Source organism: Synchiropus splendidus, chromosome 9, assembly GCF_027744825.2.
Source record: "Synchiropus splendidus isolate RoL2022-P1 chromosome 9, RoL_Sspl_1.0, whole genome shotgun sequence".
In the NCBI taxonomy this organism is placed as follows: domain Eukaryota; kingdom Metazoa; phylum Chordata; class Actinopteri; order Syngnathiformes; family Callionymidae; genus Synchiropus; species Synchiropus splendidus.
Window position 1 is genome coordinate 19,399,497 of NC_071342.1, and position 22,812 is coordinate 19,422,308.

General features: G+C 42.8%; 1 protein-coding gene across 5 annotated transcripts; it reads right to left on the minus strand.

Moving 5' to 3' along the window:
* Positions 1-456: 456 nt before the first annotated feature.
* On the minus strand, positions 457-21,267 carry ikzf1 (IKAROS family zinc finger 1 (Ikaros)). 5 transcript variants are annotated; one of them, XM_053875537.1, is made up of 8 exons: positions 21,132-21,267; positions 16,228-16,281; positions 16,021-16,134; positions 8,172-8,444; positions 4,149-4,316; positions 2,862-2,984; positions 2,534-2,665; positions 457-2,326 (listed from the first exon to the last, which is right to left on the minus strand). In XM_053875537.1, the coding sequence occupies exons 2-8, from the start codon at positions 16,265-16,267 to the stop codon at positions 1,623-1,625; spliced, it is 1,554 nt and encodes a 517-aa protein (XP_053731512.1). In that variant the 5' UTR covers positions 16,268-16,281; positions 21,132-21,267; the 3' UTR covers positions 457-1,622. The 5 variants fall into 5 exon arrangements, with proteins under 5 accessions (XP_053731512.1, XP_053731511.1, XP_053731515.1 ...); XM_053875536.1 differs by having other exon boundaries at positions 2,534-2,668; XM_053875540.1 differs by lacking the exon at positions 8,172-8,444 and having other exon boundaries at positions 21,132-21,265.
* Positions 21,268-22,812: the final 1,545 nt, after the last annotated feature.

The window sequence follows — 22,812 nt, forward strand, 5'->3', positions numbered from 1 at the left end:
TATAATTACAAGTAACTAATCTGTGACTACTACTTCTTCTTTGACTAACTACTACACCACTAGCGGTACTAGTACAGATGTCAAATTCTGCCGCTGCTTGTACAGATGATGACACTGATAGTACTCAAATAGTAGTCAAATTCTTATCCTCTTCCTTGACAATGTAACATCAGTAACATTATACATTATTATACATTATTATACATTATCATACATAAACATAGGAACGGTTGCTCATATTTCCTCCCCACAACACATATCTGAGTATCTGTTTTTATTGAAAAAATGTCAATGATTATTGCTTCCATTCATATCCATGCTGATGTATACTGCATATGTAGGGTTTAATTCCATTTAATTCACATGTTGTTGATATGTTTTTATTTGAAATTAAAGACCAAACTGTCCAGTTATACAAAATATTCTTTATTGATGCTCTGCAAGCTTCTTCAATCCTCACATTCGTAATGACGTCTCCAAAACAAGATTCCAGCCGTGGGAACTAGAACAGCAGCAGGTTCTACTCTACTCAGTAAAAACAAGGACTGAAATAAATACAAACAAAAGACAGACCTGATAAATTAAATGCCATATCTACACTTGAAACCTTTTATGTACAGTTGGGAAAAAAACGGATAGAAATGATCACTTATTTATTTTTTTGTTATTCATGATAAAATAAAAACAGTCAACAAACATGCGGCGTAAAGACACGTTCACAAGTTACATCATCAGTCCAATGACAAACAGGTTATTTGGACGTTGGTTTCACCAGTGAGTCTCGACGTCTGTCTTCGGAGAATTGACTTTTCGTCCTGTTTGTCTGTTCCAAAGCTCCAGGGGTGATTTCTCAATATTGATTGTTCTTCCGTGTCTTTAGAGTGAGATCGTGAGCTACAACACTGCCTGAGCAGCTCTTCACCGAGTCTCTGCTGGACGTCAGCTTCCGACTGCCTCAACACTTGTGATGGAAAGCCGTGAGTCCTCAGGACGATTCTCAGAGCTGAATGCTCAAATGAGTTTCATAGCTCCAGAAAACATTTTGACATTTAAAAATAGTTGTTTAATCCAACAATTCAACTCACAATGCAAATTTACACAGCAAAAAGAAACAGAAATAGTAATAAGGCTCAGAAACATTTCAGTGTAAACATGCTGTCGAGTTTTTTCGTCAGGTCAAATACTGTTACACTTCAACAGCACTTCATTTCTGCCTGCAAAACAATTGATTTGCATTATCATTTTATTAACATGGGAATTGATCCTCCACTTATTTCACTGTGAGACTAGATAAACATTATTCTGAACAGCATGTTTAGCACTTTTCTGTTTCATTTGTAAACCTTATCCAAAAATACAGAAGCTCCATACTGACAAGTGCGTGACACACTCAGCCGCCTGCTTGATAAACACGTGTTTTGATGTCGACTGTTGATACAAAGTGAAATTGGTACAAACACAAAATCATGTTTGAACAAGTCACATACATGATGGCTCCTCTCCAGTGTGAGAGCGGATGTATGAATAAATGAAGAGTTTATTGTCACACAAGTCGCAGTGTTGAGCTTCTGTTGTCACTAATGGATGGATGACATGATAGCGGCGTAGGTCTCTCGCTGATCTCAGTAGCGGTGCTCGCCACGCGTGATGTGAGACGAGAACTCGTAGCGGTCTTGGCTGCGGTGACCACACAGGTTGCACTCGAACGGGTCTCTGAAGCCGTGGCAGCCCATGTGGATGGTGTACATGACGTGGTCCAGGAAGAGAACGCGGCAGTGTTCGCAGCGGTACGCCCTCACCTGCTCGCCCTCCGAGGTCATGACCTTGAACCCCTCCGACGCCATCTCCATGCTGGCCCGGATGGCCTCGAACTGCCGCTGCTGCTCCTCCTTCACCAGCGGTAGCACGCCGTTCCTCACGCCGGCGGTGATGTGGTTGGTCAGGTAGATGAGTCCGGAGGCGGCGCCGCCAGCCCGGTCCTCGTTGTTGCTCTCCGTGTCGGTGGAGTCCTGGCCGCTGTGGCTCGGGGAGCCGTCCTTCTCGCTGGACGCGGACTTGGACTTGGAGAGCAGCAGCAGGTTCTCAGCGGCGCTGTCTTTGGCCGATAGGTTGTGGGGGGCCCCGGTGTGGCCCTCGGGCGCCGGCTTGTGAAGAGGGTAGATTGAGCCCAGGCCGATTTCAGAGGAGGCGGGGGACGTCTGGACCAGAGGACGGAGGGACTCCGCCCCCAGGTAGGTGATGGCGCTGTTGATGGCCTGGTCGATGACGTGAGGCTGCATCATCTCCGCCGCTCCGTCGTAGCTGAGCTCCGACAGGTGTTTCTCTCCTGAGGGGCCAAACCAGAACAACAAAAATGAGTCAACAAATCTTTACAATATTGGAGTAAACTGTACATAAACACACTGTTGTTTTTATTGAGACATGTTCTGATCACTCGGACTAAAGTGTATCTGCTGGGTAGAACTGAAACAGCGTGAGTGTGAGTAGTGTGGTGAGTATGAAGATGTGAGAGGAAGCAGGTTTGGGCCCTTACCCACAAACTTCTGTGGCATAGTGCTCTTACGCTTGGCTACATTATTAGCTAGTCTGTCTAGCACCAGGGCTCTGTCTGATCCCGTCTGGCTTAAGTCTTCTCTCTGTTCGCTCTGGCTGCTTTCTTCCTTTACTACTGGAAAGCAAGACAGAGAGGTAGATTTTAGAGTGGACTATTCTCACAGAGCGAACCGTTCTGACACATGCACAGCACCTGCTCTATGGATTCATGTGGAACTCAACATTTGAAGCTACTGAGACAGGCTGTATCAATGTGCTGACTCCGGGTCGAGCCTCTGGTGTGGGCTGAGCGTGAGTGAAGTCCAAACCTGTGTAGATGTTCTGTCGACCCATGCACTGCAGGTAGTTGTGGCATCGCTCCTTGTGTTCCTCCAGAGAGCTGCGCTGCTTGTAGCTCCGCCCACAGTACGCGCACTTGTGAGGCTTGCCAACTGTGGAGGAGGACACTCATGTTGAAGTCAAAACTGCTGAGTCGGCTGGAATCAAATTTGCTGAGGTAAACTGATATCGACAAATTGTCTGTGTGGTTGTCCCTGGCCTCTTGCCCCAGGTAGCTGGGACAGCTCATTCCTCCTCTGCTATTTAAGGCTTCCGCGTGTCACGTCTGCAGAAATGAACCTCGTCTTTATTTGGGTCACGTCACACGAGTGCGGCGCAGCGACTTCTGCAGAACTTTCACACACTAAAACAGTGACATCTTATTTAACACGTCAACACTTCCTCTTGTCTAATTCTGACCTCAGGAAGGAGGAGATGGTGCATTTAGTTTCAAAAGAGATTCTGGAAAGATGGTTTCTGGGAACAATTCTTGCAGTTATGCTGAGCTTGCAAAGTGAATGTAGGGATCCACACACCAATGCATCTGACAACCTGCAGCGACTCCCACTTTGTTATTCAGTTACAACATTATTTCACTTAACTGTCAGCTGTCACAGCGTCATGTGATGCCATGGATGTCAACCAGCGCCCCCCAGAGTTTCTGACCCTCCTCCTTATAAAGTCTATAAATTCTGCACAGGGAAGTGCAACAGTTCCATGTCTCTGTTTCGTAAAGAGGCCTCTCTCTTCCTCCCTTCTCATCCATCTGGCGCCAACCAGCCTTTAGAGTGGAAGCCTCACCTTTCACAAACAAAATCATGGAGCATCTCAGGAGGCTCAAGGTTTCTTCGCATTTGGACCATATTTTTGTATTCAAATTCATATTATAGTTCAAATTTATTATAATTTTACACTTCTTTGGTTGTATATTTTTTCTCGCATGTATTTAATTATTTGTAAATAAACAACAACAACAATGAATTATCATACTTAACTTTTACAGAAAGAAAGCTTGTTATTGAATGTAATATCAAAAAAATTAATACAAAATATTTCCATCATGATTGGTTTAAAAATATGTGAATATTTGAAATACCGTAAAATAACTTTAGAAAATTCAAAATGATTATTCTCTTTTTATTTTGTTGTGTAATGTTAATAGAACATCACGCTTTTTTAACATATTTCAGAATGCTATTGTCTTAAATCTTAAAAAAAAATGTTGGGATGAGGTGAATATCTAAGATGCAAATGTACTGCGTCTGAGTCCCACCGACCTGAGTGTGTGCGGAGGTGTCCGGTGAGCGCGTCCCTCCTGCGGCAGGCGTAGCTGCACAGGTGACACTTAAAGGGTTTTTCGCCAGAGTGAAGTTTGATGTGACGCAGCAGGTTTCCCTTCTGGGTGAAGGAGGCGCCGCACTGGCTGCACTGGAAGGGCCGCTCACCTGTGGAGCACGAGGCACACGTTTTAGGAGAGAATCTAAAACCATTTATGATTATGATTTATGAGTTTATGTTTGATCGATTATACTTTAGATTTGGGGTTGATGACCCTGCCACAGATAAACTACTTATTTTGTATTTGTATTAGCAGCATTGTAGCAAGTAGTACCGATGATCGAACGGTAGATGTATGGGTTTATTAGTGGTTAATATGTGTTTCCAATCTAAATAATTCATCCATCTTATCCATGGTTCTGTTGGGATGGTCACCGACTGGACTCTGAGCCATCGGCTAGTTTTGTCCTCCTTCCGGCTTCTCAGATGCTAAAAGTCCTTGTTTCCATCTCAACCTTCCTCAAGCTTCACCTTGACCTCACACAACTGAATGTCTTGGACTGAGTCATGGCATTCTTCCTCTGGAAACCAAAACATCTCCAGAAGACTGGAGTTGATATTCATGAAAGTCTTGCTCTCATCCATAATGCATTACAAGTCCAGTCATAAGACATCTTTGTGTAAGACGTTATGAATGTTTATGATCATGTATGGTACCTCATGACAGGGTTTATAAAATATCACAAAGACTCAAGAGCCCTAGACCCTAACACTTACCCACATAGTATATTATTAGAAACAAAATGACACCATTCATTCACATTCTTTACCTCATAATACTCCATAAACCTTGTTATAAGTTATCACACATAATTATGAACATACATAGCATCTTTTATGAAGCCATATAAATGCACTGTGCTGGGTTATGATTGCAGTAATGCATTACAGATGAGACCTGTAAGTGAAGTGGAACCAACGGGGAAAGTCTTTCAACAAATGACGTCTTGCTCTTTGTTTTGACTTTACTTTGAACCCCATAATTCTCAGCATTGGTTTCAAACACAGCTATTTTTATTCTATCTTGATCCTTCTCCAGTCACACCGATGATCTTCACGAACCTCACTGACTGTCTTCCTCATCTTCATCTGCAACATTCTCAGTCCAACACCGTCTCTCCTCTCCGTGTGTCCAAACCACCTGACCCCCCCTAACATCTACAAATTGCCTCCCTGATCGACTCATTTCTGATCTTGTCCTTTCCAGTTACTCCCAATGACACCCTCACAGCTCTGACTCAGGAAGCACTCACATCATAATAGACTCCAGCGTCTGCTTTGTCTCCATTTCTTCTCACTCTGTTTTCCAAGAGTGGAGAAGCATGTGGGGTCACTGCTCTACAAGGTTCCGGAGCGCAAGAACAAGTGGAATGATGGAGCCTCTCCGGGGGCTGAGAGACATCCAGCAGCTGCTAGAGAGGAGGGGTGGGGACGGGGGGAGGTTGGGGGTGTCGCGCCGCCCCCAACCTCCCCCTCTGCTCCCCCTGCCTCACCAGCTCCTGGCACTCTGATCGAACAAGAGCCTTTCAGACTCAACCTGCCAGCTTCGTAATGCGCCATTGCCCAGGTCAATTTGATCTGAAAATCTCATTTTTTCCTCTTCTTCGTCTCTAAAATAAGAGCGGCACATCACAATGCAAATGCAGCCTCATTTGAATAAATCGGAGGAAACACTTTGTGTTGAGAGCCAGTCTTCCTGATCAGCGCCTCTGGAATAAACCAATATCCAGCCGCTCCGAGTGTTGTGGCATTCTGTGAGGACGTTTTAATACGGCGCTCTCATTTTTTTTTTTTGTCAAAGACCCCCCATAAAATAAGAGTCACCAGTGAAGCAGCAAAAATATATAAAAGGGATATTCATTAAAAATGCATTTCAGGAGCAGAGACTTGCCACAGAATATTTTCGATTTAAATAGGAGGCACTTCATTATATCGCTCATTGTACTTTCTCTTGCATTTACATTAGTGCTCCTTTTCTTCCAGCTTCACTTTCATTAGTTTCTCAAGCTTGACAGTTAAGTGCCTTTTTCAGAGATGTTCCCCACCACTGCTTCGACTTCCGAATAAAAGAATATCAATTTTCAAATTTGAAAAACTTTTAACGGTCTGATAATTGTGGCTTCATGAGGAGCGCCATTTAATTGCCGCGGCGAGATGATTCGGAGGTGACGGGAGACTTTCTTTATTTATTTACAGGAGATGGTTTATATCTTCTGCATCCTAATGTGATCGTCTCGTTTTCCATGAGTCTGTCACATGGTGTGTCAAACAACAACGCAGAAGTCCATCACAGTAGTTTCTGTGTCACTCTTTAGGGCAGACCTGGGCAAAGTGCGGCATGGGGGCCGCATGTGACCCTTTGCCTATGTTTTTGTGGCCCTCAAGAGGTCAGTCTAAAACTACACAACTGACAAGTTGTCATTTTCTGTCATTTTTTTTATTATCCTGTTTCTATTTTTGTTTTATTATGATTTCTATTCAAATAAAATGCTTGTAAAATTATTTTTTAATGTCATATTTACACTTCTTAATATCCTTGCTTCCACTGAACCTTATATGGTTCATTTGGTCCTTGTTACTTAAGATTGTTTTCTGTCACATTTCGTAGTCATCGCCGCCTTTCTTTTGGTATGATGGCCCCAGTCACAGTTTATAATGTGGCCCTTTAGTAAATTCTGTTTTAGCGTCAGGGAGGCTTTCAACTTTACTAAGAAAAATATAGGACCCCATGTTTTATATCGTCTGGTTGGGATGAAGTCAATTTTCAAGGTTGGTTGGATGAATACATTGGCAAATACACAAATATGTTTTGTATTTATTTGAATCTCAGTCCCGGACTTGTTCTCTCCCTCCTTAGTCTTGGCCATGTCTCCGCTGTGATTCCTATAAATGCATTATACATGAATCTGCTGAAGCTGTAATAGCTGTAAAAGATGGACCAACATCACACTGAACCCTATGGGTTAGGAATGGGATGGCACTTAAGTTCATGTAGGAGGTGAGCAAATGCTCTTGGTAATATAGTGTATCTACAGCTCTGATGATCTGCCCAGGAAATCTGGCAACCCAGCTACTCCAAAATGAAAGCTAAACATTTGTGAAGAACTATTCACTGTTTCACTTCTATTTCCCTCATAAAAGCTACTTCTGCTGTGTTTGTGTCTTCAGTTTACATCGTGAGCTATTCGATTCAGATTGAGATGGAAAAGGTAGAAATAAAAATGTGATGACTGAAGAAAAACAGACAAGAGAGAGGCCGGAGAAATGACTTGCTGTAAGATGAAATAAAGGCATTTCAGTCAGTGTAGAAATGAAACCAAAGACAACAAGCTGTTCGCGATTTAGCTCTGAGAAAAACTGATAATATATTGTTGACTTCTGTGGGTGGTGTGAAGAAGACTGCGCAGATTTTTAAATATTTCTGTCCTATTATTATTTCTATGTCAGGACGTTTTGATGGACACACACAGATCATGACTCTCTAACGTTAAAATAAACAAAAATGAACTTTGTTTTCACGAGGGACCCTGGCAACATCAAATGTTCCTCATGTGACCTCAGCAAGGTGAGTGAAGTGTGAAAGCAGAAGTGACTATGAAACCTGTGGAGGGATGTCGCACCGCTACTTAGAGAGATTCGGACACCACTACAGCCAGGTAAATTGCTTTTTTTATGATCAGATATTGTAAAAATAAATGCTCAACTAATGTACCACCATGAATAAAAGTTGCACCCCAGTCTACTACACAACGTTTTCTGTGTTGTGATATTCTGATTTATCTCAGTCAGCACGTAGCATTTTTGTGATCAAGGGGACGTCGGGCTCTAAAGCCAGACTAGTTTCTAGACTACTTTATTTCCACAAATAAGTGGAAATAATCTCATCGTGAGTGTGTGTGTGAGCCACGAGAGCCCCCCCTCCCTTTGCCAGAATGATGGTGGGTGCAGAGGAAGGTGCTTACCAGTGTGGCTTCGCTTGTGCACCATCAACACATTGGGGCCAATGCAAACTATCCCACAGATATCGCACTTGAGCTTCCCGTTGGGCAGCCGGATACCTCCAGCAGAGGAGTAGGCCTTGACTTCGGGGCCCGGCTGAGAGCCGTTCACCTTGGCCCCCGAGGCATCGATCACGCGCAAGTCTTCCGCGCACTCCTCCTCCTCCTCCACGCCATTCACGTGACTGGCCAGCCCATTCTCCTCATCACTGCGAGCCTCAACTTTAATGTTACAGGCTGGAAAAGAGGGCAAGGAGGGGCCACGGTTTAGAATACCAGAGGTTTCATGATGAGATGGAAAATGTGCTGGTGCATTGGATCTGCTCTGAAGGCTCCGCATCAACTAGGCTACAACTACGCTCCAGTCTAACCGTGAATGAACCAGACTGTTTTTTTTCTTTGTTTTGCTATCCACTATTCGATCTCTAAATTGTTTAATAATACTTTTGCGCATGAATTATCATTGCCTTTACCTCAGTAGGAGTAGAAGAAATTATTATGTTTTTATATCAGAATCATGAATGGTCATTATTCTTTGAAATCAGTAATAATGAGATAACATAATGGTAATAAAGTATTTGATACATTTTATTATTATTAATTATAATGTAATACATAGTAATATCAATTAGAAAAAAAACAAAGTTAAATTATCATTTGCAACCGAAATGTGTCATGCACCACACACACACACATACACATATTTGTATCTCTATCCTTTTGGGGACCTCTCCCCAGCCTCTCACCCAGAGCCGAACCATCCAAAACAAATGGCTCACCATAACCATCATTCTAAACCAAACTTAAACATAATCATGATCACCTAGTTATTTTGATATTTTCATCCTCAAACTTGTGGGGTCCAGCAACAATGTGCCCACGAGTGAGTGTGTCCTCACAAGGATAGCTATGAAAGCATACACACACACACACATACACACAAAGCAGATTACGTTGGTTTAAATTGACAAAAACCTCATCCAGACTATTGCAGATCATTTGAAAGTGTATGGAGGATCGACAGTGCCCAGAGTCTATCAGCAGCATTTTGAAAAAAGCGGTTGCAGGCTGTTTAACAATTCCTTCCCCGGTCCTTCCCTTTCTGTCACTTCTCCATAATTCTTAGTATTTCAGTTCGACGGACCTTCTCTCTCAAGCTTCCCCTTTTTCCATGGATTCCTATATTTCATGTTTCCACCTCTTCCTCTTCGGTTGAACAAACAGAGCCGTGGCGTTGGGAAACCAGACGGCCATCGTGACATAGCAAACCACAGTGAGATCTGTCACTTCTCTGTCCCGCTGGTGGGAAAGGCGCCCGGGCCGCTCCCTCGCACGTACACGAGGAGCCGATGCTTAATGTGGTAGAAGCTTCTATTTATAATTAAATTACACTGTTATCAGCAAAGTTACACAATCAATACTGCATTGAAGGAAGCGCCCTACTTTCCTTCCTTCCCTCCCACGTCATCTAACTGCCTCGGTCTCACATAAGCTTTGGACAACTACATTCATTAGCCAGAACGGAGATGTAATCTCTTCATCCTGTTCTTGTTGTCCACCAGTTCTACTCTGAGTCTCAGACAGAGAACTGACGGTGAATTCAATTCCGACTCCTAGAAGTTGAAATAGGCTTCTGAGCGAAGAGTTCCCCCGCCAGAGTGGAGCTCTTTCTGTCTGGTCTTGATCTCCGACCTGCTGGACTCAACAGAGCTCTGCCCTGAGTCTCCGACAGATAACTGAAGTAACACTGTTGCCGCTTGACATTTTTTTAATCTTAATGTGTTTGGTATGTAAGAAAAATGACCATAAAGAATACTGCATCAAATGACTTCTGTTTCTAAGGAGGAGCTCAACAGAATTTGAGGCAAAATTATCACCATGTGCTTATTAAAATCAGGTTTCATCAGCGTTACACTTGAAAACTACCGATCGCTCATCTTGATGTTTCAGTCAGATAGCAGGATCGGGTGGGGAGCGGCGGTGAAAAAGCCCATCGCAGCGCTCGCGTGTTTCGCTCTCGTCCCTGGCTTCTCGTTGCTTCCTGTGTCTCTATTTCCTGTTTATCTCGCTGTCGTTTGTTTCAACCAAAGTGTGATGGTGCGAGATGCAGTGCGTCACTTCAACACTGCTGACACGCTCAGACTGGATCCAGCCGAGGGTCTTTATCAATCAGAGGGGGTTTGAATGTGCCAGCAGTTTTGGTTTGGTTTAGGAGGAAATCGGATGGGAAGTTTCATATTTAATACTTAAAAAAGGGTTGTCAGCAAAGAGTGTCGAGGCCAAATATGTTTCTGTTTAACAAACTTTCTGACTGACAAACAGGTTGTGATATAATTCCATAATATTGGAGATGAATATTCAACACTTTTTAATGTCTTTAACACTTTTGACAACTAATCATTCTTTTCTGCTCGACTGACACTGGTTGCACCCATAACTGTTTGAGTTCCCTTTTCCCTGCATCAGACACCTCCCTCTAACACATTTGGAGGGTATAGATGTTTTTTCTGTCCTTCATGATCAGACCCACGAGAACAGAACGCATAGATATTGTACTAATCTATCCAGAAACTGTTTCCACTCTGGCTTGGGAACATCTCTTGACAGTAACTGGTAAAGATGCCATTTAACCCCACACAAATCAGTTAGAAATTAAAGTTCATCTAAAAGGTACCACTGCAAAGTCAGTCTAGCTTGGGAACGTTTTGGGACGCCAGTCAACAGAAGTATTTCGGGCGTTGGCCGTCAATTCAAGATGTAATGTGACTGGTTCCCCATCTGGATCACTGAACCTTTTCAATTATTCGCCACTCGATGTAAAAATAGTTTTTTCTTTGCCCTTCTGTGAGTTGTGTGAGTACGTTTTAGAACGCTGCTGCCACCTGCACTCTCGTTTAGCTCATTGCTATCGATCAATGATTAAAAAGGTATGAAATTGTATTGCAAAAGCTATGGCGGAGGTCTGCGCTCTCTGAGTGTTTTTTTTTTTTTTTTTTTTTTTTTTTTTTAATTTAAACTTTTAAAGTTAGCAGGTATCATCCACAAACTGGAAGCTTTCTGAATTTTAAAATTAGCCAGAGTGATTACTTCCCATCGTGGGTTAAAGGAGAACTGCAGAAGATCTTTGTTAGTTTCTGCCTGTCATAAATAAGTGGTCAGAGCGTTAGGGAACCACTTCTCATGGATAAGAGGAAGTTAAAATGGGAATAGGAAGAAGCTTTTTGACTTTGTGTTTGTTACGGTCACGCATCCACAGCAGCTCGGGTTGGGAAGCTGTTGTCGACAAACAAACCGCCCCGGCCATAAAGCAGCCCTGATGAGGCTCTGTTTTCGATTTCACATAGAGGAACAATGCAGGAGCAACGAACATCAACGGCAGAGACAGAAACGCGTCAAGTGTGCAGAGTGGAAAGGCAACGAGCTGACTAGAAGTTCCTGTTGCAGAGCAGCGCCGCTCTCACTGCCTGAAAATAACCCAAAGTGCAAAGACGTGGAACCACACGTGTCAACACCAAACAGACTTTTCCCTTTCACACCATTCGGAACGCTTGACAACACCAAGGTCTTTCTGCCTCTGAAGCATGTTCAATAAACCTTCCCTTTCCTCGGGCGGGGGCGGGGGTCAGCACTGGAGTGACCCCGGGTTAGATTCTCACATGATCTGCAACCGCTCTAATACACTTGAAATGATCAAGAATTGTTTGGGGTGGATTTGGGCAACAGATTTGGGGTGTATTCCACAGCAGCATGGGTCTAGCCAACAAGTTACCCCAAAAAATATTCTAGATTCTCACCCTTTGTTGTAAGGTAAACAATATCTAAACTAGAGGTTGAGGTGATGCTGATGTGGATGCAAGCTGCAACTGTCCCATGGGACACCACCCACTGACATCGAGTGGAACGACAGAGTGAGAGCTGCAGAAAAAGGGAGGCCCCATAAAAACTTGAATATGGCCACCATTGTGATTTATTGTGCTATTGTCAAACTGATGCAAAATAAACAATATTTTGTTGTTTAAATGCACGTATGGGTCCATCACTTGATTCAGTAATATACCAAATTCATGAAAAATCAAAGAATATTCTTGTGGCAAATATTCTTATTGTATATATAATATATATTAATAATATATTATTTTATTGTCTTATTATTAGATATTAATATTCTACCTTTAAACTGCGATTAATTGAGATTAATTAATCACAAATTCTCTATTTAACTAGATGATTTTTTTTATCAAATATATATATATATATATGGCTGTACCAGCAGGATCTTGGGCCCGAAACAAGGCCTCAATTGTTGCTGAAGAGAGGAGTCAGTCAAGCGCAAAAGCTTGTCAAAAAAAAAGTGAAACAAAGACTCATCTTGAAGATCTTGTTGACATGAGCTACTTTTAATCTGACGCCCAAAATCATATTTTGCAAATTCAGTTTGAGTAATTTCCCTAAATAAGTCCCACAGTGGTTTTCAAGGGAACAAAAAAGCCTATGAAACCGCTACTTCCAACTTCAATGTGAGACAAAGTTTGACTTCACAAGTGAATTAACGCAGTCAGACCTCAGGTGGGACGCAGGGACAGGACTGACTGGAGGTGAGTAGGCCCAGCGAGGATTGGACAGGCCCACAGTCAGTTTCAATATGAACCAATGGGCCTCTTTATTTGTGGTATGAGGGCTGCCACTGAGTGGGAGCAGTGCAACGCATTTCAAGGGACCTGCCTGCTGCCGCCATTCGAGCACCACCAGAGTGTATTTATCAATTGCCTTGGCAAGAAATGCTTGAGGAATTGCAGGTGCGGCATGAGTGAGAAGGCCTGCTGAAGAATGACATGAATAAATGTTGGACCTCCATGGTAGCTGGGATTCTTCATCTCAAAACACTTCTGTTTTCATTCATGAATCGCCTAATATGAAGGATATTCTCCCAGCAAGAGGCAAGTAGAGGTGGCTTGTAAAGATAATAGCAGGATTTCAGGGGAAGTTATAGGCGAACAAGGACCTCTTATGGAAGAGCTCATAGAATTGCGATGCTGCTATTGACACCACACCAGTGTCGCAAAGAGCCTGTTCTTTAGCCTAGCAAAATGGCGCCATAGTCACCCAAAAGGAGGTGACAGCAGCCAGAACTTCCAGGTATGAAGGAGTATTTCTTCTTATCTGTAAACCCAGTGAGAGCATTGTGCACTTCTTTGTTTTCCTGAAATGGCTTGACAGTAGGTCTATAAGCAGGTGTTTTCTACATTCACTCAACCAAAACCAATGAATTCAGTTGCACTTTCAAGGATGTCGTGAGGATATTGACTTTAAAATTATGACAGACTCAAGTGAGGATCCTTGCTGATATGCTGATTTCATATTGAGCAGTGTGAGGAACCGTCAGAGTTGCGTGCCTTTGCATTTCTGCTCGAGCAGCGACAACAATCAGAACGGCTGGGAAAAGCGATGTGCAACAGGAAAGACCTGGTTTGAGGTTTCCTTTGCTCTCGATACTTAGCAATCCACTGTCCCACATATCGTCACCCCTGTTTCTCAGTGCAGAGAAGCGAGCGCCGCATGATCCTGGTGATAATTTTAACCCTCCCTCCTCACTCTCCTCCTATCACCCGCCAGTTGTGCTGAGATGCAGCAGATACTTGCACTTCCCTTCTCACACACTGCTACACACACAGTTCTTCAGTTGAATGATACAACTTCCTTGAGTCATTCCAACACTTTTCCCTGGCAAAAGTTGACATTCATCGCTGATTTTGGTTGTAATATTGTTGAAAAACACCTCTCACGGTCTGATATGCAGACGCTATATTCCTATGAGAGCCGGGCGTGTGTGTGTGTGTGTCAGCGTGTGTGCAGGTGATGTTCCTGAACTCTTTATCTCCAAGAGTGTTGAAACTGTCTGACTGCAAGTTCTTCTTAGGAAACTCTTACACATCCTATTTCAGTTTCCTCTCGCAGTTCGCTTCAGCTGCCACTCTTCTGCCTTGTGGATCAGTGGAAAAACCCCAAAATGTTGAATTTCTTTTCTCATTTTCATAATAGTGGATTTTGAGTTTGAGAATGTTCAAGTCTGGAGAGTCTGGCCTGAAGCTGCAGCATGTATTCCACAACAAGCACTTCAGTAGAAAGAGAAAACAGCCCTCAATATCTGTCCAAATATGCTTGTGATTGGTATTCACTATTTTATCCACGTATTGGAAAGCAGAGCATATGGTTAGCATATAGCATGGAGAGCGCATAGCTCCTCATGCTGAACTATTGTTGGATACAAATGCTGCAAAATTAAACATCATTTTATACGAAGGGATTTGGCTTTCAGACGTCTGAGGAGCAGCTTGCAGCTACGCAACTTTCTCTGTCAGTGTTTCATACTAGATGATTCAAATACTAGTCAAAGACATGTCACTGAAACAGCAGATTGGTAGTGACAAGAAGGTACAATGACTATATCAGAGGAACACGAGGAAAAGTTTGGAGACCAAGTTAGGGAGGCGATATGTTTTGGACACGTGGAGAGGAGAGTTGGAGTTGGACCAAGAATGTTGGAGATGAAGAAGAGAAAGACCAACGTAGTTGTAGTGAGTGAGGACATGATGAGGAAAGGTGTGACCAGTGGATGATCAGAGGATGAGGACTTGCTGTGGCTAATGAGAAATCACCGACAATGGTACCAGTCGACCATTGAGTTTGGTGGTTATTCTAATTTATTGATTCATTTCTATCGCAGGTACTGGGGGAGGGACACGTCTATCGATATGTAGACCACTAACTTGAGGACAATTCTGAGTCACCTATTAACCTCTGTATGTTTGTGGACAGAGGGAGGAATCCGGAGTGCACAGGGGAAACATACAAATGACGGTAAGAGTTCCCTGAATCTGGACTTTGAACCCTGCCAACAGGGTTGAAATCAAAGGTGAATATGGAGCATCTTCTTCTTGAGGGGTTTGTTTTTATGGAGATACAAGGTCAATCATCTAGTGACGGTCATTTTGCCATTTTAGCAGGGAAGAAGAGAGAACTGTCAATAGGCTGGTCAATAGTTTACCTCAGATCTCAACAACAAACAATAACAATAAATCTTCATGATATCTGACTCTGACACTTATTTGTGAAAAGTCCTCGGTACTTCTCCAGATATCTGGTTGGAGCTCAAAGTTCTGATACAATAGGTTGATTTCATGGCTTACAAAGTCAATTTTTTAAAAGAATCATTTCATCGTTTTAGGGAGTGGATCACAGCGCTGAGGTGTTCTGATCCAACACAATTGTTGAGGAGGCCAGATCCACCTTGGACCATCAGAAGATGAATCGCAACAACTGCCATCCACTAAAATAAGGTGTCAGTGAAACAGAATCTAACTTTACTTGTACTAGTCTTATAGAAACTAAAATACTGCTTTGGCCTTTGAAGCACCAGAAAACTAAATCGTCCTGATCCAGATTGAAGCAGTGCTGGGGAGACAGCTGTGAAGGCATCCTTCTTTCACCACGATATTCCCTGGCTGGATGTTCGCGAGCTCAAATCAAGGCCACATTAGCTATTCCTTAAGATTTGGGTTTACTCAAGACATGGCTTGGATCAAAGGCGGTTATTTTTAACATTTTGCCAGTGACCTAAATGTCCGCTCGAGCTTCTGAAGATCTGAGCGGGTTCCCTCTGGATGTGTGGAGGTATTAGTCCTGTAAATGAGTCTTAGTTGTTTTATTTGATTTTATTTACTGGTCTGGGAGCGAGTACACGACCGGGAGGAATAGTCCGGTTGGCTACTTCTGCTGAAGACGTGTGTGCAGTGAGAGGGATGCGGTGCGGTACCTTTGTCTCCTCGGTTGTTCTGCTGCAGGCTGGAGCTGGTGGACAAGTCCTCCGGGACCGCCATGGGCTCCTCCGCGTCCTCGGAGGTCTCATTGGCGGGAGGGGTTTCTCTGCCTGCATCGACGGGGACACCGTCACTCACCAGTTCACTGAGTTGAATTGCAAGTATTGTACTTTCTGGACTCAATCTTGCAGCGTGTCTTTTACCTGGCATCTGGGCCATTTCCTGCGCCTCCTCTGTCTCCATGCGGTGCAAGTACTCTGTGAGAGATGGAGGTTTAATCAAGGTGAGGAAACCACACGCCGTCCTGCGCATCACGGCACCGAGACACTTCCATTACAAGTCTGACAGACCGAGTTCAGGTTTGGACCCGGGTCTGACGGTGGCGCTCCATGCCGGGAATGCTCTTTCACTGCACATTTGTTATTTATTGTTAATTTCCTGCCGCGTAATCATCCAAAAATGCAAACTGACTGCCGCAAAATTAAGCAGAAAATTAACTGGACCCCGGGTCAGGGGGATGCGGGCGCGCGGCGGGGCCCGGCTGATCGCTGCTCGTGTTCTCTCTAATTTGGTGAGCATGCATGGCTGAGCCCGCGGCCCGAGCGCAGATGCCGTCAGAAACAAAGAGACAGAACACAGACGGACGGAGGAGATTACAATAGAGGTCGAGGGGTCGGCGAGGATGCTGCGACAGAAGAGAAATTGAAAGGCGGTAAAGGAGAGCAAAGACGAGCGGTCCGGAAGTCTTCCTCTGGCCCGGGCCTGAACATCTGAGGAGTCACCAGCGCCGTGGCCCCATTAATAATGAATGGTCCTCAAGCCTGCAGCAGATGGGCCCCGGCGCCGCCACTTCAAGAAGCCCACCGTGGGGCCGCTGCCCGGTCCAACAGCCACACAGGGAGAAGTGAAGCTCCCGAAAATAGCGAAACAAGCCCAGGGGAGAAGGGGAAGCGAGGCCTTCCTGTTTCACTGACAGATGGCTCCACACATTTGGAACAAATAGTGGGAAGCGACCAGGGCGCTCTGTCGCAATGCTGCTGCGGAGTCAGGAGCCCAGGAAGGCGGAGAGGCGGGTAAAGGTCACGGAAGCCTTTGGTTGGCTGGTGCTGCCTCCCCCTGCATCTGCAGGTTGGTGACAGGGGACTTCATGTGCTGTGGTTTGTAGGGGCGAAGGAGGGAAACACTGGGGGGAACCGAAGGGTTCCGACACTCGGCGTGGGCTGGTGGAAAATGAGGGTACAGGAAGTGACATTTTGTGTCTCTAACTGAATCCTGGAAGTTGGTCTAAAGTTTGCAGACTCCACATATCTGCTCAAACTGAGCTGTCAGCATCACATCATGAGCTAAAATCCCGAATTCATGTCAGAATTTTAATACACCTGATGACAAAACATTTTCCAGTTTGGTTTTACATTTCAACATGTCTAAAACCAGGACCGCCCTCGTTTCCTCTGGGCACTCTGGTTTCCTCCCACAGTCCAGAAACCATGCAGATCATGACACTAAGATGTCGGCAGGTAGCTGAGATGGGCTTTTAAAGTACAACATGTAGCTAGCTTGTGTATACCATTGATGAATGGATCATGACTCGAGATATGCTTGTACATACATTCACTCTTTCCTGCTCTGATGTGGGCTAATGTGGTGGTTTTGTTACCTCGGTAAAAAGTCAAATTTAATTTTTCAGCTGTACCTCAAAGTTTAAGGAAGAAAACTGTTTATTTACCCCTTTGGGTGAATTACATTGACTCTTTATCATTCGAGTGCGTCCGTGTGTCATACGTGCACGTGTGTGTTGCGGCAGGTGGGGTCGACAAAGTTGTGAGGCGACTGGAAAAGTCTGTGAGGAAGGCAGGAAGAGGCTTGTGGGTAGAGTGTTTTCTCGATCTGTGTGTGCATGCGAGCGTGTGTTTGTGGGGGGGAATTGGTGTGTGTGTGTGTGGGGCGGGGGTGGGGAGGAGGTGGTGGTGTAGGCATCTGCTCATAGTGAGATGCAGCAAGTACAGCAGGAGCAGGGTGGGGATGAGAAACCGTTAACAGATACTGGGACCACACCAGTCAACTCCTCTGGATGCCCCTGGAGGAAGCCGAAAAAGTGTGTACATGTGTGAGTGTGTGTGAGTGTGAGCGTGTGTGAGTGTGTGTGAGTGCGGGGAAGAAACGGATCACATTTCACCAACAACCAGCATGTGCTTCAGAATAAATTCCAACAAACAAGAAATGCTCAATTGACCCTTTTTATTTTATTATTATTAGATTGTTTAGGGACTTTGTTTTCCATAAAGCTTTCTCGATGGTCGAGAATAAACCGAATTTTTTTTTTTAAATCCACTGTTTTACATTTATTTTTTTAAAGACAAAAATATTTTTGTTAAAATTCAAGTAATGGCTCATTTATTTCCACTGGTGCGTTAAAACAACACAAGGGAAGATGAAATGTACCTCAATATAATCAAATACTTTTCAGTGATTTCATAACTAAGAAGTGTCAGAAATAACAGTCACCATAGTAGCATGTATGTATGATGTATTTAATACATCAATTAATCCTTTATGATCAATTATAGATGATAAATTTAAACCGAAATGATCACAAAATTTAATAAAATCAGCACCAAATGAATTTATCAGGTTGCATCTACATGTTTTATTATGCAATTTATTTTGTATATTGATGTCTTCGATATTAAATACAAGCAATAGTACTACAACAAAATGATAATGGTAACTATTTTTAATGAGTTTTCATGTGACATGATAACAACTTCTGTCATTGATAAATATAAATGAAATACCTAGTGACTGTACTGTAACTGTGTTGTTACTGTATCAGAGAAGGCAAATTAAAAATATATATTATAAAAATATATATATTACTATCTGTGGCCGACACCCTCCTGACAAGAAGTTAATAAATACTAACATTTTAAAACTTCTTTTTTTTTATCATACATAACATTCATAGTGAGGCTGTGATCAGTCTGTGTCAAAGACGTGAAATGAAAACAGTTTCTGGAATCAGTTAAAAGTAATTCATTTAATACGTTTCAGTTCAGTTATGGATGAAAAAGACAGAAGCAGATTCAATAGATGAATGAAAGATTTTGGCCGTCAATTTGTTTACTGCTCTACTAATACAAACAGAACAAAATACACACGGACATAGTGTAGCTGTGCACCTTGTAAAGCCCTAAATGTCGACACTATACATAAATCAAAATTTAAAACTATAAATTACAAGTTATAAATCGTAGTTGGGAATAAGGCAAGACATTTCTACAACATGATCATGAAAACGGGCAGGAAACAGTTTGTAAATGTGTATGAATTCATCTCCAGGAAATGTCATTGAAATGAATGAAATAATAATCATAATTTAATAATGGAAATGTGACTGGTTTGACGTTTGAAAGTTGCAAACAAACCCATGAGTGACGATACTTTCAGATAATAAAATCAAGTTGCCGGTAAATAATATATTAAACTGTATTACTGTAAAAATAAAAACTGTATTATAGAATCATTCTACTTTAGAGAGGCGTGACGAATGATGAATACGCATGATGTTCCTGAAGCAAATATGTTCAAATTAAACAAATGACTCAAATTTATTTCTTATGAAATAATGCATTCACTTTCATGATCAAGAGTTATTGATATCTTTATTATGTTAAAGTGACGTTAGTAATTTGGAAATTTAACCTTTATTGATATCTTTATTATGTTAAAGTGACGTTAGTAATTTGGAAATTTAACCTTTATTGATATCTTTATTATGTTAAAGTGACGTTAGTAATTTGGAAATTTAACCTTTACATAAATATAGGAAAGAAAAAAAAATCTCTGAATTGAAGTATATAGATGAGCCCCAAATAACTAACATATTTATTAACATACAGTAATAAATTATAATTTAAGGTGGTTATGATTTTTTTTTCTGTGACTGGGGTTTTGTTGACCTTACCTTAAGATCTATGTTACTTTCAAAAAAAAATAAGACCAAATAATAATCTATCAGTGGTCGACTCATGATCTTAAATATAAAATGTAGTTTGGTGACCTTTTGTTTCCATGCCATTATGACCTTCACTGCCGCATGATCGGTCTGACAGTGTTGGAGGTGCTGATGGGGGCGCAGAAGTTTCCTTCATTTGCATCTGACACACTTGACTTCTCTGCTATTCTGAGGCTACAATCATTTTAATAACTGTCTGTCTTGCTCTCCCCTCCTACTTCTGTTTCTGCTTGACAAGAAACGTGATGAACTATCGGAGCTCTTCTTCTTCTTCTTTCAGACTGCAGGTGCTTTTTTACATATCCTGACTTTATTCACAGCATCTGCCTCAGAACTAACAGCTGGGAACGACTCTCGTTTCTTATTTTAAGAAAAGCAGTTTTAGTCAAATAATAAAATACTGTTTTTGGTTTTTTTTTTAGTATTTTTGGAGACGTTGTAAAAGTCTCTTTTGAAATTGAGGAACAACTTGACATCAACTTTGTCAATTTGGCGAGTGTGCGCGCGCGTGACAGCGTGTCGTTAACAGCTCGTCGCGTCTGTGGTTGAGGCAGCTGTAAGTTACAACGGTAGGAATCGCATGGATCATTTTATTCCTTCGTTTCGAGAGTTTTGTTGAAGCAAAACGGATCTGGAATATTGAGGGAGCGTTGCCGTTCCAAAAGTATATGACCACAGCCAAAAGTTTCATGTGACTGAGGTGGTGCTGCAACAGGTGGAATAAAAGCAGGAAATTGTTTAAAACATTTTGAAAAGAAAAGTAAAATAGAAGCGAACAGATGCTATTTCATACTTGGATAAGTTTTATTTCTTATTCTTTTGCTTTTATTATTATTATTTTTAGGTTAATCAATATATCGTCCTAGAATTCCCGGAAGGAAAAAAGTGGGAAAAATCGATAAATTCCTGCTTTTTTTGTTGATTTGTAGATGATAAAATAAAAGTGTCAAATGAGTCTGACGGTTTAAATAAATAATAATAAAAAAAGTTTTGATGAAATCGTCAGGAGACTTTCCCACAAGTCCTGAGGGGAAGCCGCAGTGAAAGCCGAGAGAAAGAGCGCGCGTTAATGTCGGATGGTGCGTAGTTTACCTGCGATCCCTTGAGTCTGCAGGATGAAGTTCTTCCAGCTGTCTCCGGCTCCATGTGCTGGAGGTCGCAGCGCCGCGGCCCCGTGGAGCTGCGCCCTCAGTCCCTCCCCTCTCCACTGCACTTCCTCGTTCCAGCCCAACATCTCTGCCTCTGACACTGACTCGGGCATTTTGCTCGCTTTTATCCGCAGGCCGAGTCCTGCAGCGAGCCTCCTCCGAGTCCTGGCACCGCTGCGTGTCGTGCCAATAAGCGCTGACAGCCAGCGGAGCATCACTGGCAGCCATGCATGAGATGGGATGAGGCGAGTGGACCACTCATTGTTTATTTAGTTCATTCTCACACAGGACCCTGATGATGGAGGGGTGGAGGAGGAGGGGTGTCCTGTCTGTCACCTGCTCTCAGATCCTGAAGCAGTCCATGAAATTAACTTTCTTTTCCACGTAATGAGTTCTTCAACCTCCCTCCTTCTTTGAAGGACCTTTAAGTCTCCGGGTCAATAATATATTTTTCACTGTGCAAAGTGAAAACATTAACTCCACGTTTTACTCCTTCTAGTTCTAAATAATGAAATAATAAAAAAATGGACTCAGATACTTCATGCTTAGAACTTCTTTGGCACGTTTCCACTTCTAATACCATTCGACTAATGTCCCTCTTGGACCTATGGTGTAAACCATCACTAGAGAAGAACGAGATGAGACTTTTCGGAGTTCCCAACAATCATCCCAGCACCAAAGAAATATTTATTTCATTTTAGAATCTCCATTGATGAGGTCCCCGTCCATCAGACACCACGAGCTTCTTGTTCTTCTCAAGAGGAAGTCCAGAGAACCCGCTCTCCATCAGAGAAATGTTGGAGAGGATCCTGAGTCACACCTGAAATATTGAACGGGATGAGAACAGTGCCCTGAGGTGCACCAGCATGACTGAGATTGGGAGAGTCCAGATGAGGTGCAGAACAGAAGGGAGTCCCAGTTTCACAAGAGCCTGGACCAGGACTTCAGCGATCCTCTGAGCTAGAATGGGACGTCTTGATGCCATGTTGCGTAGCATGATCCTGCAAGGTCTAGATGTTGCAACAATGCTGGCAGTCTTGAAGACTTGATCTCGGATGGCATGGTCAGAGAGTTGTGGAGGTGCTGCTCTGAAGTCCAGGATAGGCAGCATCTCAAGGTTGGAAGAAGCAGCAACTGTCCAACAGAGAGCACCAAAACAACCTAGCACGACAACTAAAGCTAAATAAACTAGAAACGCACTCAGAGAGCGCAAACCTCCACCAATTAAGTACCTTAACAGAACTAAAACCTAATTCCATGGCTGGGAATCGGACCCAGCTACAGCCCCTGACCCTGGACCGCTGGGAGCATGCTGACCTTGAAAGCGCGTGTATCTTACGATGTCTTAAAAAAATCACTCCCACAATTGAATCATTTGTTCCTGGTCCCATTACCTGAAAAGACACAAACACCACACAGACAAAACCCCTCAAGCACAAGTACACAAACTAATGAAAATATTGATGAATATTACTGAAAATATGGATGAATATTAGTAGTATTTCTACTTTATTTGAATCACAAACTAAAAAATCTGAATTAAATTCAGTCTCTTCTGTGAAAGTAATCATATTAAAAAGTTCATTCACGATGTATTATAAGCATTTAGTTTGATATATTTTGGT

Bases quoted from the DNA above. Each gene is read 5' to 3' on its own strand.
- ikzf1 (XM_053875536.1), bottom strand. From the start codon at position 16,267: ATGGAGACAGAGGAGGCGCAGGAAATGGCCCAGATGCCAG. The intron at 4,317-8,171 runs GTAAGCACCTTC...CGTGCTCCACAG, and splicing joins GCACAAGCGAAGCCACACTG to GTGAGCGGCCCTTCCAGTGC. The intron at 2,985-4,148 runs GTCGGTGGGACT...CCTCCTCCACAG, and splicing joins ACACCTCCGCACACACTCAG to TTGGCAAGCCTCACAAGTGC.